The sequence below is a fragment of the Rattus norvegicus genome, chromosome 10, assembly GCF_036323735.1.
Source record: "Rattus norvegicus strain BN/NHsdMcwi chromosome 10, GRCr8, whole genome shotgun sequence".
NCBI classification, from domain to species: domain Eukaryota; kingdom Metazoa; phylum Chordata; class Mammalia; order Rodentia; family Muridae; genus Rattus; species Rattus norvegicus.
The window spans coordinates 14,608,905-14,624,973 of NC_086028.1; the positions used below are offsets into that span (position 1 = coordinate 14,608,905).

At 50.2% G+C, this 16,069-nt stretch overlaps 1 protein-coding gene across 5 annotated transcripts in view; it reads left to right on the top strand.

Annotated features, from left to right (window-relative positions):
• Ift140 (intraflagellar transport 140) overlaps positions 1-16,022 on the top strand; it is an 87,793-nt gene extending 71,771 nt beyond the window's left edge. For 3 of the 5 annotated variants that reach the window (XM_039087092.2, XM_039087093.2, XM_039087096.2), the window contains 12 exons: positions 3,774-3,951; positions 4,832-5,022; positions 5,657-5,767; positions 5,984-6,116; positions 6,558-6,701; positions 7,607-7,735; positions 7,855-8,037; positions 8,836-9,042; positions 9,286-9,498; positions 9,581-9,747; positions 11,477-11,618; positions 15,269-16,022. In XM_039087092.2, coding sequence (XP_038943020.1) covers positions 3,774-3,951; positions 4,832-5,022; positions 5,657-5,767; positions 5,984-6,116; positions 6,558-6,701; positions 7,607-7,735; positions 7,855-8,037; positions 8,836-9,042; positions 9,286-9,498; positions 9,581-9,747; positions 11,477-11,618; positions 15,269-15,475 — 2,005 coding nt within the window. In that variant the 3' untranslated portion in view covers positions 15,476-16,022. The remainder of the gene's footprint in view (positions 1-3,773; positions 3,952-4,831; positions 5,023-5,656; positions 5,768-5,983; positions 6,117-6,557; positions 6,702-7,606; positions 7,736-7,854; positions 8,038-8,835; positions 9,043-9,285; positions 9,499-9,580; positions 9,748-11,476; positions 11,619-15,268) is intronic. The other 2 variants (XM_063268240.1, NM_001427126.1) reach the window with 1 other exon arrangement.
• Positions 16,023-16,069: the final 47 nt, after the last annotated feature.

The window sequence follows — 16,069 nt, forward strand, 5'->3', positions numbered from 1 at the left end:
AAGACTTGGACAGGGATGGGAGGGTGCTTACTTCTTGGAATTTATGCCAGATGCACAAATCCCAGAACTCTATGCCAGACTTGGAGCTGTCCCGTCCCTGGAGCGAACTTGTCAGGGGGTTGTATACAGAGAATGTCAGGAATCTTGTGGGAGTTGAGATGGTCCTGGGCCAGAGGCAGCCACAGAAAATACAGTGTGCATTTGTAGAGAAGGCTGGCAGCCATTTCTTGGGCCCAGACTCTCCCCATGTTTGGTGCATGGTGACCTCAGCCTGGTAAGAGAGGGCCTTTGCTGGCATTTAAGGAGGAGCCCTCCTCCCAAAATCTTCCTGCCTGGCACAGCCTCCAGCATTGGCTCCTCATATCTGTTTGGTCCAGAGGCCTTTGTGAAAATAATGGGCATTTCAGTGATGTCACATACAGGGGCAGGGAGGCCCAGCAACACCAAGACAAGTCTCATCTTCCATTCAACAAAAGGACCAGGCACTGGCCTTGTGCATGCCCTCCCGGTGGGCAAAGAAAATCCAGGGTACATACCAGCCAGCTTTGTGTGCAGGCCAGTGACTGCACTCAGATTGTTTCCCAAACACTGGAAATGGATAAGATATACCCATTGCCTTCTAAGCAGTGCAGAAGCAGAGGGGCTACCCGGGGAAGTAAAGGCAGCCAAGAGGCCATGTCATCCCCTCCATCCAGCCCCACACCCAGGCCTTAGGAAGCAGTGAGAGAAAACTATTTCTTTTGGTTTGGCTTCATTTTCTTGAGCCTCACTATGTAGCCCTGGCTGTCCTGAAATTTACTATGTAGACGAGGCTGGCCTCGAACTCACAGAGATTCACTTGCCTCTGCCCTGAGTGCTGGGATCAAAGGTGTGTATCGCTATGCCCAGTTTTGTAAACACTTTTTTAAGAACATAAGCACACAAACTAATTAGAAACAGATTTTTTTTGGTTTTGTGTTTGTTTTTTTGTTTTTCTGAGATAGGATTTCTCTGTGTAACAGCCCCGGCTGTCCTGGAACTTGCTCTGTAGATCAGACTGGCCTCCAACTCAGATCTGCCTGCTTCTGCCTCCTGAGAGCTGGGACTAAAGGTGTGCCCCACCACCATCCAGCTCAGGACGAATTTTTTTTGTTGTTGTTCTTTTTTTTTTTTTTTTGGAGCTGGGGACCAACCCTTGAGCTTGCTAGGCAAGCACTCTACCACTGAGCTAAATCCCCAACCCCAGGACAAATATTTTTTAAAGAGTTCATACATCTTGCTGTAGACACAACTGCACATGCCGTGCACACTCAGCTATCCCAGCTGCCTTGGTATGGCACTGGCAGACCCTTGTCTGTTTCTGAAAGTTCTGTGTCGCTCGCTGGAGTTGTGCCAGTGAGAACCAGGAATTTCTTTTGAGATTCCAAACTTACCCGTTGATGACATCTCTAGGAAATGTTCCACAGGGTTTGTGGGTATCCCACAGGATCCAACGTGCGGCCTGGAGCTCCCTGTGAGAGACCAAACGGAAAGGTAGTAGGGAGTTGGCCTTTAAAGAGTGGGACTTACTGCCTGGGGCCCTAGATGACCAGCTACTAGCATTACGTGCTGTATGGTCATGGTTGCTGCCGGATGCTGCCTCATCTCGGGTGGTGTGGCATTGAGCAGGTTTTTGCCACATGTGCTGCCTTATAGTTACCATGAGTCATTTGAATTCCAAAGCCAAAAGCACAAGGACAGTGAGTCCTGCTGCTGCAGCAATAAATCAGAAAGGTGACTGGCACCCCTTAGAGGTCTTCAGCCCAGCTCCCGTGTCACCGCCTCCAGAACAGCTCTTACGTGTCCTCGAAATTGCAGGCCAGACTGTAAGAAGCCTCAGGAGAGGCTGAGAACCCTGCAGTGGGGGAGGGCTGGAGCCCTCCACAGCTGGCCGGATTCGGGCTGGGATTTAGGGGTGCATGCTTCCCTATCTCCTAGCCTGGCACCTCAACCCCGTGTTGCTGTCATGTAACTCTGGTCAGACCTCACCCCCAACAAGCAATAGCCACCAGGTATGTCACTACTAAAATGTATACATGCTTACCATCCTGTTACTTGATATACATATTTATGGAGCCAATCAGAGTTCCTGCAGGACCCAGACAGGTCAAAATTACCTGTGGACAGAATATGCTGGCTTGAAAGAAAGGACACCTGGATGTGTAAAATTTCAACCACAGACACCCACACACACCATGGTGGCCACCCCTACTCTACCCAGTGCTTGAGCTAACATGGTGCTTTCCCTCCACTTCTGTTCAAATCAGGGAATCTAAGATGTGGGTTGTCAATGGGTCATCTAGCTGCCCGCAGTCCTACTTAGCCCAACAGGTAGAGATTCCTCTTCCCCATCCTTCTTCCTGGCAGGTCATTAGGAAAATGTTCACGACAATTGTATATATCCCCACTCTTCAGAACAGAAGCTAGCCTTGTGTGGGCAGCTGCCCTCCAAGGTTCCTTAGTTCTGTGACATCCGCGTGGCTACGAAAGGACAGACCTGGCGTGGCCCACTTCCTAGGAGGAGGCTGCTGCTCTAGCCAGGCTTTATCTGAGGGGGAGCCACTAATGTGATGAGAGGGGTTGAGGTAAATGCTTCTACTTGGATGCTCCTGTCTGCATCTGCATCCTCTAAGGCCTCATGGCTGACTGCTCTTCGTGGTTTGCAGTGTGTGTGTGTGTGTGTGTGTGTGTTGGTGTGTGTTGGTGTGTATTGGTGTGTATTGGTGTGTCCGTTGGCAGGGATAAAAGAAGTTAGCTTAGCTGCAGGTGTGTGTTCGTGGCTGTGCTGTAGCACTGCTGTGATCTTACAGTTCGAAGAGCCTAATCCTGTTAGCCTTAGCAGAGGGGACTGTGTAGAGAGTAAACTGGCTCCCTCTTCCACCTCTCTACTCAGTATTTGCCCTGAGTTATATCTTTTTTTTTTTTTAAAGATTTATTTATTTATTATATATAAGTACACTGTAGCTGTCTTCAGATACACCAGAAGAGGGCATCAGATCTCTTTACAGATGGTTGTGAGCCACCATGTGGTTGCTGGGAATTGAACTCATGACCTCTGGAAGAGCAGTCGGGTGCTCTTAACCGCTGAGCCATCTCTCCAGCCCCTGAGTTATATCTTTACTAAAGGCTTTTATGTCTGAGGCAGGGGCTTTCCAAGAAGATCCAAGCTCACAGTGGACTACCTCAAAATGAGGGACAAGGAAGAGTCCATTGCCCAGCCACACATCAGAAGCTTGCCCTGCTCCAGACCCCTAGATTGAGTTGGGGTTGTGGGCTTCCCAGCCCCCACCTTCCGAAACACCAACATGTGACTGTCTAGAAGTGATGGAAGGCTGCCATGGCCCCTTCTTCCTGTAGGGTTCCCAACACTGGGAGTAGTTTAGGAAAGTTCCACAGAGTCTTGCTCAGTTGTGAGCAAGAGGTTCTGTCTTTGACCTGACTCATTGTGTTCTCAAAATGAAGAAAGCCATTGTCACTAAGCAGACAAAGTAACAGAGGTAGGTACAGAAGATTGTCTGTTCCCTTCTTCCTCCCCAGAGGCTTTCAAGATCAAGGACACCATGTAAGACATGCCACGGGGAGAAGACTCAGGGTACCTCTCTCTCCTTCCTTATTTTTGAGCAATAGGCATGTGGTGCCTGGTCTTCGGTCTTACCGTGACGGCTGCCATGTAGGGTCCCCTGCTTGGTGTCAGCTTCTGGACACCCTGAGCCCTGGGTTGGAAGCTAACAGAGCCTCCTATCCTCTGTCTACAGTGAGACCGTCTGGGAGAACATGGCACGCATGTGTGTGAAGACTCAGAGGCTGGATGTTGCCAAGGTGTGCCTAGGGAACATGGGCCATGCCCGGGGGGCCCGAGCACTGCGGGAAGCTGAGCGGGAACCAGAACTAGAAGCCAGAGTGGCCATGTTGGCCATACAGCTGGGCATGCTGGTGAGTAGTCCCAGTTTCAGACAGACATCACCAGGAGACAGAGAGGGAGGTTTGCTGCATTGCCAAACTGAGCCTGCAGTAAGAAGGGCAAAAATGGCTAAGCATAGACTTCCTCAGCTGTCCAGAAACATGGGACCAAGGAGATGGAGGTGAGGGGCTGGCAAGTAAATAGGCAGTCTGGCTACTGCCCTCGCCCCTGCAGAAGAGAGACAGGGTATTCCAGTCAGGTGTCTAGCTACAAACAGAAGCCCCTCAGAATAGTCCAAACCATCAGCTTGGTTTTCTAAGACCTCTGGTCTCATCTGTACTACCTCCTCCCTCCTTCAGTCTCAGCTCACCACATACTTGCTTTCCCAGAAGACAGATCCTGACACCCTCCCCACAGTCAGAGCCTGCAGCCTTGAATTAGCGTGCCCACAGATACAAGGACAGACCTCTGAGCAGGGAGTTGTAGGGGGCAGGTATTACACCCACACTTTTGCACAGTAGGAACCCCAGAAGACGTCCTTCTTTGCAGGGAGGCACAGGAGTTCTGTAGGAGCCACCAGAGGCCAGCTAGGCTGTAGCAAGTTTAGACATTCCCTTGGCGGTGTACAGGTCTTATTATTAGCAGGTGACTGGAGTGTCACTGGGATATGCATTGCCTTTCTTGACTGTGCAGCTGTGTGTGTGGTGTCCATGTGCATCTCAAGTGTGTGTTCTCAAGGCGTGCTGGGCTTCTTGGTTATGAGCTTATTGGAACAGCTACTGTCCCGTTCTGTGACATGAACTTTACAGCAGAGTTACTCTCTGACAGCCTCCTGTGACCATCACCCTTTCTCCTAGAATGATCTAAAACATCGTCACTGTGACTGATGAGTGACCTCTCTTTACCCCTCAGGAGGAGGCTGAACAACTGTATAAGAAGTGCAAACGCTACGACCTCCTAAACAAGTTCTACCAGGCCTCAGACCAGTGGCAGAAAGCTGTGGAGGTAGCAGAGCTCCATGACCGAGTCCACCTGCGCACCACCTACTACAACTATGCCAAGCACCTGGAGGCCAGCGCCGACTGCGGCCTGGCCCTCAGCTAGTGAGTGGGGCACGGGCAGGGGCATGTGGGCGTCCGCCCCCAGGTGATGTTAGGCAGCCCTGGTAGTTCTAAAGGAAGATTTACCTCAGGATGGCCTGTGTGAGCTTCCATAGGAACTGTCCAGGAACCTGGTTCTGTGGTGGTAGGAGGGAATGTTTGACCCTGTGTGTGTGTCAGTGTGGTACATACCAGGCTTGGGGAACCCTGAGGAAAAATGTGCTACAGAGAACCCTTTCCAAAGCTGGGGTGAGCTGTGCTTAGTCATGTTCATGCTCTAGAATTTTTTTTTTAAAGATTTATTTATTTATTATATATAAGTACACTGTAGCTGTCTTCAGACACACCAGAAGAGGGCATCAGATCTCTTTACAGATGGTTGTGAGCCACCATGTGGTTGCTGGGAATTGAACTCATGACCTCTGGAAGAGCAGTCGGGTGCTCTTAACCGCTGAGCCATCTCTCCAGCCCCATGCTCTAGAATTTTAATGATCGGCTCTGAGGTATGGCTAACACTCTGGTTCACATAGCCCATACAGCAGTGCGTGGAGCCCAGGGCTGCGGGCCAGGGGAGTGCTCTCAGCCTGCTGCCTGTACTCCATGATGGAGTCCCTGATCATGAAGCAAAATGGAACAGTTCCTTCTTCCACAGCTATGAGAAGTCAGACACACACCGTTTTGAGGTACCTAGGATGCTCTCAGAAGACCTGCAGTCACTGGAGCTGTACATCAATAGGATGAAGGACAAGTAAGTGTCCCCACAGGGACAGCCCCGCCCAGTTGCGCAGGTTCACCATGAGGCCCTGTGGGGCGTTCTTCCACGTCAGAGTGGGGAGCGTGCACCGGATCCGAGCACTGGTCCTCGATCAGAGAGACTCCAGATCTGTCCAGTTTCATGCTGCGGTGGTGCAGGGTGTCAGTTCCAGTGGGAGTGAGACCCTGAGCTCCAAGGGTTATCACACAGGACCCTGTGGAGATGGTGGGCCCAGTACCTGGAGAGCCAGGCAGAGATGGACACCGCGTTGCGCTACTACGAGCTGGCCCAGGACTACTTCTCCCTGGTCCGTATTCACTGCTTCCAGGGCAACATTCAGAAGGTGAGAGCAAGTGGGGAGGTAGAGCACTCGCTGGTGTACACGAGGCCCTCGGTTGGATTCCCTGCATCTGTGTGTCTCGTGCGTGCGTGCGTGCGTGTGTGTGTGTGTGTGTGTGTGTGTGTGTGTGTGTGTGTACAATTTTAAGAGAAAAGACAAGTTAGGGGGTGGAGGCAGTTTAAGAGAACTTTCTGCCTTTGCCGAGGACAGAGTTGAGTTCCCAGCACCTGTGTGGAACAACTCACGCCCACGCATTAGCTCTGGCTCCAGGGGATGTGGTGCCTTCTGGCCTCCACAGGCACTGATTCCTATGTTCAAACACATACACATAACAAGAAGGTATTTTTCAAAATATCTTGTCAGTTTATCCTGTGGACTAGGCCTGTTTGAGTGGACTGAGGATGCTGGACAGAGATAAGACCTGGGTGCTCTGGGTCTTTGTAGGCTGCTGAAATAGCCAACGAGACTGGAGACTGGGCTGCATCCTACCACCTTGCCCGGCAGTACGAGAGCCAGGATGAGGTAAAACAGGCAGTGCACTTCTACACACGGGCACAGGCTTTCAACAACGCCATCCGCCTGTGCAAGGTATGTGGTTCCTCCTGGCACGAGGCAGACGATGCTCTGCTGTGCTGTATCCTGTGCTAATTGGTCTCGGAAACTTCACTGGGCAACAACAAGGTGAGGAAATAACAGGCAAACATACAGGACAGCTAGGACTGGGTGAGCTGTGCTCACTCTGTTGGAGAGCCTCCGCTAGCAACCCAGAAACTCAGTGTGTTTATTAGGGACAGCGGGAGGAGGAGGGGTTAGCCGGACTTGGTAAGAGCTCTCTGTAGGGGAGCAGTCTTGGGCTGTAACACCTGGGAGGAGGAAACTGCAGCCAACACTTTCTGTGCACGCCATCAACATTACACAGACCATAAAAAGGCTTTGCTGTTTCTATGGGTCTGAGGCCTTGGGTTCCTTGTCATGACTATGCCCAGTGTCAACGCATATTCACGCAGGGCTCCTCCGTTCCCCACACTGCTGCTGATTTCAGTGTCAAACACAGGTTGAGAGGCTTGCACTGTGAATACTTCCACCCACTGCTGGCTTCCAGGTCACTTCTGGTTCTTCTTGCCCCTCCTTTCCCTGCTTCCTCCAATGCTGTCATTCAAATCTGGGGCTCCCAAGCCAGTGGTAAAGTGCACATAGTCTTGCAAATAGAGACTCATCAAAAGCTCTTGGACATTTTTGTGAATGCCGCTTCAGATCTTGTTTCTGGAGTTATGCCTACCCTCAGGGTATGTGTTGTAATACTTTGTAAAATACAACAAATAAGTATCTAAACGCGCTGGTACACAGACTGACCTAGTAAGGCCTCGTGCTTCTTAAAACCTCAGCTGGCACAGATCTGTTGGCAGTACCGACATACAGCCGAATTCACAAATGTAAATAGGGTTGGGCATGCCAGCCAGAACTGCTGCAGAACCACACCTTCCTCCCTGCAGGAGAATGGCTTAGATGACCAACTCATGAACTTGGCCCTCTTGAGCTCCCCCGAGGACATGATTGAGGCAGCCCGGTATTACGAGGAGAAGGGCGAGCAGATGGACAGGGCAGTCATGCTGTATCACAAGGTGAGTGCTTGGCCTCCACTGGGGACCTGCAAAGACTAGAGACACCTACCTTCATGGAGCTCCAGGAAGCCTGGTTAGATGAACTCAAGCAGCAGCTAAGTCTCTACCCCTGCCCATAGGCTGGACACTTCTCCAAGGCCCTGGAGCTGGCCTTCACCACCCAGCAGTTTGCAGCCCTACAACTCATAGCAGAGGACCTGGATGAGAAGTCAGATCCTGCTCTCCTGGCCCGCTGCTCAGACTTCTGCATTGAGCACAGACAGTTTGAAAAGGCCGTGGAGCTTCTGCTGGCTGCCAAGAAGGTACAGGGACGGTGGGAGCTCTGTGGGGGTGGGGGGTGTGATTCTATCTATCTTTGGTAATAAAGTCTCAAGAAAACTATGGCTGAAACTTGGGCTGGAAGTCAAGGGGATCCCACCAGTTCACCAGTTCACCCATAGTACATCAACACTGCTGCTGTGAGAGCAGCCTTGCCACCACCCCACATCTTCAGTTCTAACTAGGCAGCAGATGTACTGTGTTGGGGACTTGTTTGGTTTTTGAGATAGGGTCTCTCAAGCTAGCCTCAAAATCCTAGGCTCAAGTCATCCTCCTGCCTGAGCCTCTGAAGTAGCTAGAACTGTATGCATATGACACCATGCCCAACATATGGGGTGAGGGGTTGGTTGGTATTGTTTGAGTTTTGAGATAGTGTTTATTTCTAAAACCTAGAGACATGGCCTTGAATTCACCATGTATCTCAAGCTGGCTCTAACTCATGTTCTGGCCTCACCCTCCCAAGTACTAGGACCACGGGCATGCTCCTGACTTTGAGGTATATGTTTTTTTAATGAAAACATATACACTGTTGGGGTTTTTCCCCCACAACAAATACATTATTCTTCTGGTATCTGGATTGAATAGCGTGAAGAGAAGTTACATGTCTGAGTCTGAGTCTGTCACATAAAAAGGACCAAGCTAAGGTCTGACTCAGCCACAGGCAGTAGCCAGCATGGAGTCAGGGGCCAGCTTCCTCTGAAGGGGTGGCAGATGCGAAGGGAAACTCAGGCCCTCTCAGCAGCTCAGTCACAGCCTGCCTTTGTTCTCTTGCGCTCTTGCAGTACCACGAGGCTCTGCAGCTGTGCCTAGAGCAGAACATGACCATCACTGAGGAGATGGCCGAGAAGATGACTGTGTCCAAGGACTCGAAGGACCTGTCCGAGGAGTCACGGCGTGAGCTGCTAGAACAGATTGCAAACTGCTGTATGCGCCAGGGCAACTATCACCTGGCTACCAAGAAGTACACACAGGCTGGGAACAAGCTGAAGGTAAGTCTGTCTGGGCCAGGTTATCTCATCTGGCCGTATGCTGTGTGTACGTCTGGGCAGCCTGGGCAGGGAGCAGCCTTCCTAGCTAGGATGTTGAAGGATTGTGAGTGGGACCCATAAAGGCTGCTTATTAGTGGACCTAGACTGATAGCATTGGGACCCATTAGCAGACTGGAATGGCACTTTCCTGGAGTTTTCAAAACCTAAGCTTCTCAACTAAGCCCTGACCCTTTCTTTGTCTAGGCCATGAGAGCCCTGCTCAAATCTGGAGACACAGAGAAAATTGTGTTCTTTGCGGGTGTCTCAAGACAGAAGGAAATCTACATCATGGCTGCCAATTACCTACAGTCCTTGGACTGGCGGAAGGAGCCAGAGATTATGAAGAATATCATTAGCTTCTACACAAAAGGGCGGGCCTTGGACCTCCTGGCTGGCTTCTATGATGCCTGCGCCCAGGTACAGGCCTGCTGTGGGGATCTAGCAGGATTTCAGGGTCCCAGCAGAGCCCCATAGGTCCTCATGGGTCTCTTTGGTCCAGGTGGAGATTGACGAATACCAGAACTATGACAAGGCCCATGGAGCACTGACTGAGGCCTATAAGTGCCTGTCCAAAGCCAAGGCCAAGAACCCTCTGGACCAGGAGACCAAGCTAGCCCAGCTACAGAGCAAGATGACACTAGTGAAGAGGTTCATCCAGGCCCGAAGGTATGTCCCCTAAAGGAACAGGTCAGCAGGGTGATGGCAAGCTAGCCTGGGGAGCCTTCTCATGCCCTCCAGGCCTTCTATTTATACCCCAAGATTCTGCAGTCCCCTTCAGGGTGGCCAAGAGACCAGACCAGGCTTGTGTTTGCCACAGATATTCCTCAGGTAATTCTTGGACAGCTAGGTAAGATTCGCTGTGGCCTGTTTGATCTTGGGAGGGCTAGTCCACAGAAGGTAAGATGAAGATTGAGTGAGCACAAGTCAGGAGATGTGTCTAAGACCTGGTCAGGGCTGTCTTGTGATCTTTCTGTTGTTGTGAGGAGACAACATGACCAAGGCAACTTACAAAAGAATTTAATTGAGGAGTTGCTTAAAGTTTCAGAGTTAGTCCATGATCATCAAGGCCCAGAACGTGGCAGACAGGCATGGTGCTGGAGCAGGGGCTGAGAGTTTGCATTTATCCTCACATTGTAGGCCGAGAGGCTGGGCCTGGCGTGGGCCTTCAAAACCTCAAAGCAGCTACACACATCCTCCAACCAGGCCACACCTCCTAAGCCTTCCCAAACACTTCTACCAACGAGACAAAGTGTTTAAATATATGAGTCTATGAGGGCCATTCTCAGGGCACTACAGGGGCCAAGCAGAGATTTCCCAAATAAGAGGCCACTGACTGTGCAGGAGACTGTAGGGACTCTGGAATCACAGTAGTCACCTCTCTTGTGTGTGGAGGAGTGGCACATTGTCTCCATTTTCAGTTAGTGGCCACAAATATAGTTTTGTCCTGATACTCTTGGTTCTTATCAGATAATTCAGCTTTCCAGAGAGCCACTGGTCACTATGACATTAGTAAGCGTCTTTGAGCTCAGCTTCTGCCCAGAGAAGTATTTTTCTTATTTGAAAAATCCATCAGGGGGTTGGGGATTTAGCTCAGTGGTAGAGCAAGGCCCTGGGTTCAGTCCCCAGCCCGGAAAAAAAAAAAAAAAAGAGAAATCCATCAGTAGTTTCAAAAGCATTTTAAACATGTACACAGTGGGCTGTTCTTGGAAAGTCACGGGGCCAGGAGGAGTCCAAGACTGCCTCAATGGTCGGCCCAGCCTGAGATGCAGGAGGCAGGGGAGGAACACTAGCAGGAAGTGGTCATCAGCCCAAGGCAGAGTGCGAGAATGCAGGAGAGGGGGTGTAGGAACACAATGAGCAGCTCCAGAAGAGTCGGGTTGGAGAGAGGGTCAAGTGCCTGCTAGAAGCAGCTGAGTCCACATGGTAGACTCTGTAGGAGCCAGGCAGCTCACGGCTCCAAGTCACCCACCCCCTGTCACCATTGTACGCAGTTGTCCACAGACCCCCATGTCTAGGCACGTGCACACCTCTGACAGGAAGGCTCTTTTCTGACTGCCATGCTCAAGATGGCACACCTTTCTCTATATGCGTCCTCCCATTTGCCCTTTCTCAACAGATCTTGGTATCAAAACACAAGACCCAGCACCAAAGATGCTGAGTGAATGTTAACAGAATTATAGTTGAACAGATTAAGGGATTAACATAGTTGATGGAAACTATCTACACACACACACACACACACACACACACACACACACACACACACACACACACACACACACACACCACCTGGCTGTTCCATAAAGTTGCTCCTGCAGGACAGGTACCCACACCAGCTCCTGGTGTGTAGTAAGTGTTGTGGGTCAGGCTCAGACCTTGTCTACCATCTTCTTAGGACATACACAGAGGACCCCAAAGAATCCGTCAGACAATGCGAGCTGCTCCTAGAAGAGCCAGACCTAGACAGCACCATTCGTGTCGGGGACATCTATGGCTTCCTGGTGGAGCACCATGTGCAGATGGAGGAATACCAGATGGTAAGGCTCATCCACTTCCTGGTGCTCCAGAGCACAGACCTGGTTGTTGAGACTCACTGTGTCCTTTGAGGTGACAAACTAACTGTTCTAGTTTGCTTTCTATTGCTTTGATAAACACCATGACCAAAAGCAACTTGGGTCAGAAAGGGTTTATTTGACCTTACAATTCCTAGGTTACGTCTACCACCGAGGGGAGTGAGGGCAGGAGGCTGGGCGAGCAGACGCCATGACAGAACGCTGCTTATTGGCTTGTTCCTCATAGCGTGCTTTCGTAGACCACCCAGGACCACCTGCCAGGGCAGGGAGGCACAGGGCGTGGGGCAATACCGCCCAACAGGCTGGGCCCTCCTATCTCAATCATTGGTTTTTTTTTTTTTTTTTTGGTTCTTTTTTTCGGAGCTGGGGACCGAACCCAGGGCCTTGCGCTTCCTAGGTAAGCGCTCTACCACTGAGCTAAATCCCCAGCCCCTCAATCATTGTTAATTGAGAAAATTCAGGGCCGGAGAGAGAGATCAGTGGTTCAGACACAGTTGCTTTTGCAGTAGATTCCATTCAGGTTCCACACCCACACAGTGGCTCATCGCCATCCGTATGTAACCCCAGTTCCAGGGAATCCGACGTCTTCATCTGCCTTTCCCAGGCACAGGCCACACACATGGTACACATACACATATGCAAAACACCTATAAATCTTTGAAAATAAATTTAAAAAGAAATTGCCCCACAGATTTGCCTATAAATTAATGTTCTGGGGGCATTTTCTCAATGGAGGTTCTCTTCCAAGGTGACCCTAGCTATGTCAAGCTGACAAAATCTGAACCAGCACATTGGCTTTGCTCATCCTTGGGATTGTCTACCAGCTACAAATCTACCATCCCCACATCTACCAGCCCCACGTCTACCAGCCCCACGTCTACCATCCCCACATCTACCAGCCCCACGTCTTCCAGCCCCATGTCTACCAGCCCCGCATCTACCAGCCCCATGTCTTATTAACCAGGCTTTCTTGTTGCTAAGATAGGGTATCATGTAGTCCAGGCTAGCCTTGAACTATTTAACTGGTCGTCCTCATTCCTAGTACTGAGATTATAGGTGTGACCACTGTGCTGCCTGTGCAGCACTGGAACCTGACCCCAGCGCTTCATTTAAGCTGGGCACCCTACTCTACCCACTGAGCTACATCCCCAGCCAGCTTGCATTTTACCAATAAATAAATAATAACAATGTCCTATGTGGACGTGACTATTTGACAGCATTTGGATGACGATCTTTCACTAGTCATCTCCCATAGCTGTCTGATGTTCTAGACTAGTTCTCTCCCACTGTGGCTGTGACATATTCATGGTGACTCATGTTCTAGACAAGTCGTGTCTCCCTGTGGCTGATGCTGAGCATCTCATAGGCGTACGTCACTCGTCTCTGTGAGGTGTTCCAGATGTCCTATCATCCTACTTGTTCATGGCTTTTCATTTCCTAAATACAATTCCTGTATCAGACACAATCTGATTTTCTTCCATCCTCTTTCTCTTTTTCTTTCTTTTTTTCCTTCCTTTCTTTTTTCCTTCCTTTGTTATTTTCCTTCCTTTCTTCTTCTCTTCCTTCCTTTTCTCTCTTTCCAGTATTCCATCTACTTGCATCTCTTGGAGTTGTAGCCAAAATCTGCTTCCTTTTACAGCTCTGCTCAGCCTTTCCTTTTCTTAAGTACTACTCTGACGCTGAGCCCACCCAAAATCTCACCTCAGACTTGCTCATTTGATCTGACTTGGCATCTTGCAGACTGGCCACACAGTGCCTTTCAGCCGGCAGTCTCCTCCTCACCTTTGCTCGTGCTCCTTCTCCCTCTAATGCTGCTGCTGCTGCTGACTTCCAGCCTCCTCTCAAGCTTCTGCCATCCTTGGTGTGTAATGAGCTTGTCCTTTGCCCTTGTGTCCCATGTGTCCACCAGCAGCTAAGCAGTATGTACGGCAGCATTTTCCATCCCTTTGGGCTTTCATTCATTTGGTTCCCAGCCATTGGGTTTATGGTTTGATGTCAGAACCAGCCGAGCAGCACACTATAGCCTTGTTTCTTTTCTATGACCCTTACAGTCATCTTGCTATTATATCTGTCCAATAAAACCATTCTAAGAGTTTTGTCATACTTACGCTGAGATCTAGCCAGTTATGCTGGCATAGGTCTATAGTCCTAGCACTCAGGAGGCTGAAGCAGGGAGATTACTACAAGTTCAAGGCCAGTCTAGTGTACCAAGTTCCAGGTCAGCCAGGGCTACACAGTTAAACCCTTTTTAAAAAAAAAAAATAGAAGGAGCTAGAAATAATATGTATTCATTACTCTGTTTAAATTTTCTTTTCTTTTCTTTTTTCTGGAGCTGGGGACCGAACCCAGGGCCTTGTGCTTGCTAGGCAAGCGCTCTACCACTGAGCTAAATCCCCAACCCTTGTTTAAATTTTTTAAAGCTGCTATGAATTTTGCTCTGATCTTGAATTGATATGCCCTTCTAAGGGTAAGCCGTGGAAAACACTTAGGTCCTCTTGACCTCCCCATTGAGTGCAGTGCACCTTGCCGATGAACATGTATGTACAGTATAGGGAGGTACAGATGAACATGTATGTACAGTATAGGGAGGTATAAGTATGCTGCTCCACAGGAAGCTGGGTCTGCCCGGCCCAGCCCCCTACCCTCTAAGCAAGTCCTCTGCAAAGCCAAAGGAATCCCAAGGAAACCCACTAATGGTTCCACAGTTTGCAGGCCCAAGATCAGGGACTACTCAAGCAGGAGACAAAGTAATTATAGACCAAGTGAACCAGGTTAAACCAGATACTTGACCAAATGAAACAAGAAGCAGAGGACCTAGGTGAGACCCTGCATATATGTTATGGCTAAGCAGCTTGGTGTGCTTGTGGGAATCCTAACAGTAGGAGCCGGGGATGTCCCTGAGTCTTTCCCCTAGGACCCTGTTTCTCCTGCTGGGTTGCCTCATCCAGCTGTGATGTGTTGATGTTGTGTACCTGGTATTATTGTAGCTTGTTATGCTATATTTGGTTGCTATCCCTGGGAGGCCTGCTCTTTTCTGAGGGAAAGCAGAGGGGGTGAGTCTGGGGGAGAGAAGGGGGATGGAGAAGAGACTGGGGAAGGGGAGGGAAGAGGAACTGCAATCAGGATGTAACATAGGAAGGAAGGACGGATGGACAGACGGATGGATGGACGCCATTAGCAGCCTGACCTCAGTTCAGCCAAGCACATGCCCCAGAATGGGTGTGAGATCCATACCATTCCTTTGCCAAGTGCCCAGGGGCATATGCGGTAAGCAAACTCCAGAGAGAAAGCAGCTCTAGTGCTCAAGCCAGACTCTTGTGTCCTGGCTATAAGGACCGTCCCTCAGGACTGCTGGTTCTAAACTGTTCAGTTTAGGGTTGCCACTCAGAGCCTAAAATGTGACGGCCTCCCACACAGGAGTCCCTTACAGATACTCAAGACCCCTAGACCAGAGACTCCAAGTGCCTTTTGAAATGAAGGCTTTCCTCTTAGCTGGTAAGGAAACCTTCTTACCATGAAGGAACGGCATCCTGCCCTTGTTTTCACATGAACTACAGAAGTAACTGGTGGTCACTCTATTGGGCTTCAAGTAACTACTGTTCCTTCTGCTCTAGGCCTATAAGTATCTTGAGGAGATGAGGAAAAGACTTCCTTCTGCCAACATGTCATACTATGTGGACCAGCGCACTGTGGACACTGTGCACCAGGGTCTGGGCCTCCCTCCATCTCGCATCATGCCTGAGCGGGTCCGCCACAACAGCATGGAGGACCACAAGGAGGTGTACGAGGAGGTGATAGAAGAGGTGGACAATGACCCCTGATCGGCCCAGGTCCCTAGGACAGGCCAGCAGCCTGCCGCTAGTCATCTGAAAGGCAGCTCTGTCTGTCTGTTGCTATCGTTTTAAATTCTGAATTGTAAGCAGAGCAGTGGGCCATGGAGTCCAGCCACTGCAGCCCAAGCCTTCTGAATTTGCCTCAGTTTTGTTCTTAGAAGGAAGACTGCAGGTGTTTTTAAGTCGTTCCTCCTACACTCCTGCCTCTGGGTGCTTGGCAGCCCCTGTGGGGTTTACTTCCTTTTAAAAGAAGTAGTTTCTCCCCCCGCCCCCCATGGTTTCTCAACAACAGTCAGAAACTTCTAGAACTTTGTGTCACAAGCTGCACTTGGTAGCTAGGGACTCTTGTTACTGTTAACTATGCCTGGAGTTGGCTATGTGATGGTCTCCAGCAGATCCCAGTGCCCCTGAGACCACAGCAAGGACCACCCAGGGCAGGTCTGAGCCCTTTGTCGTCAAATAGGGACTGGGATACCAGGCACCATCCATGGCTGTTCACATTCCACGACTCCCAAATAAAGTCCGTTTTCTCAGAGTCGGTTCTCTCCAATGAGGACCCATGTAGGAACTAAAGTCCTTGCC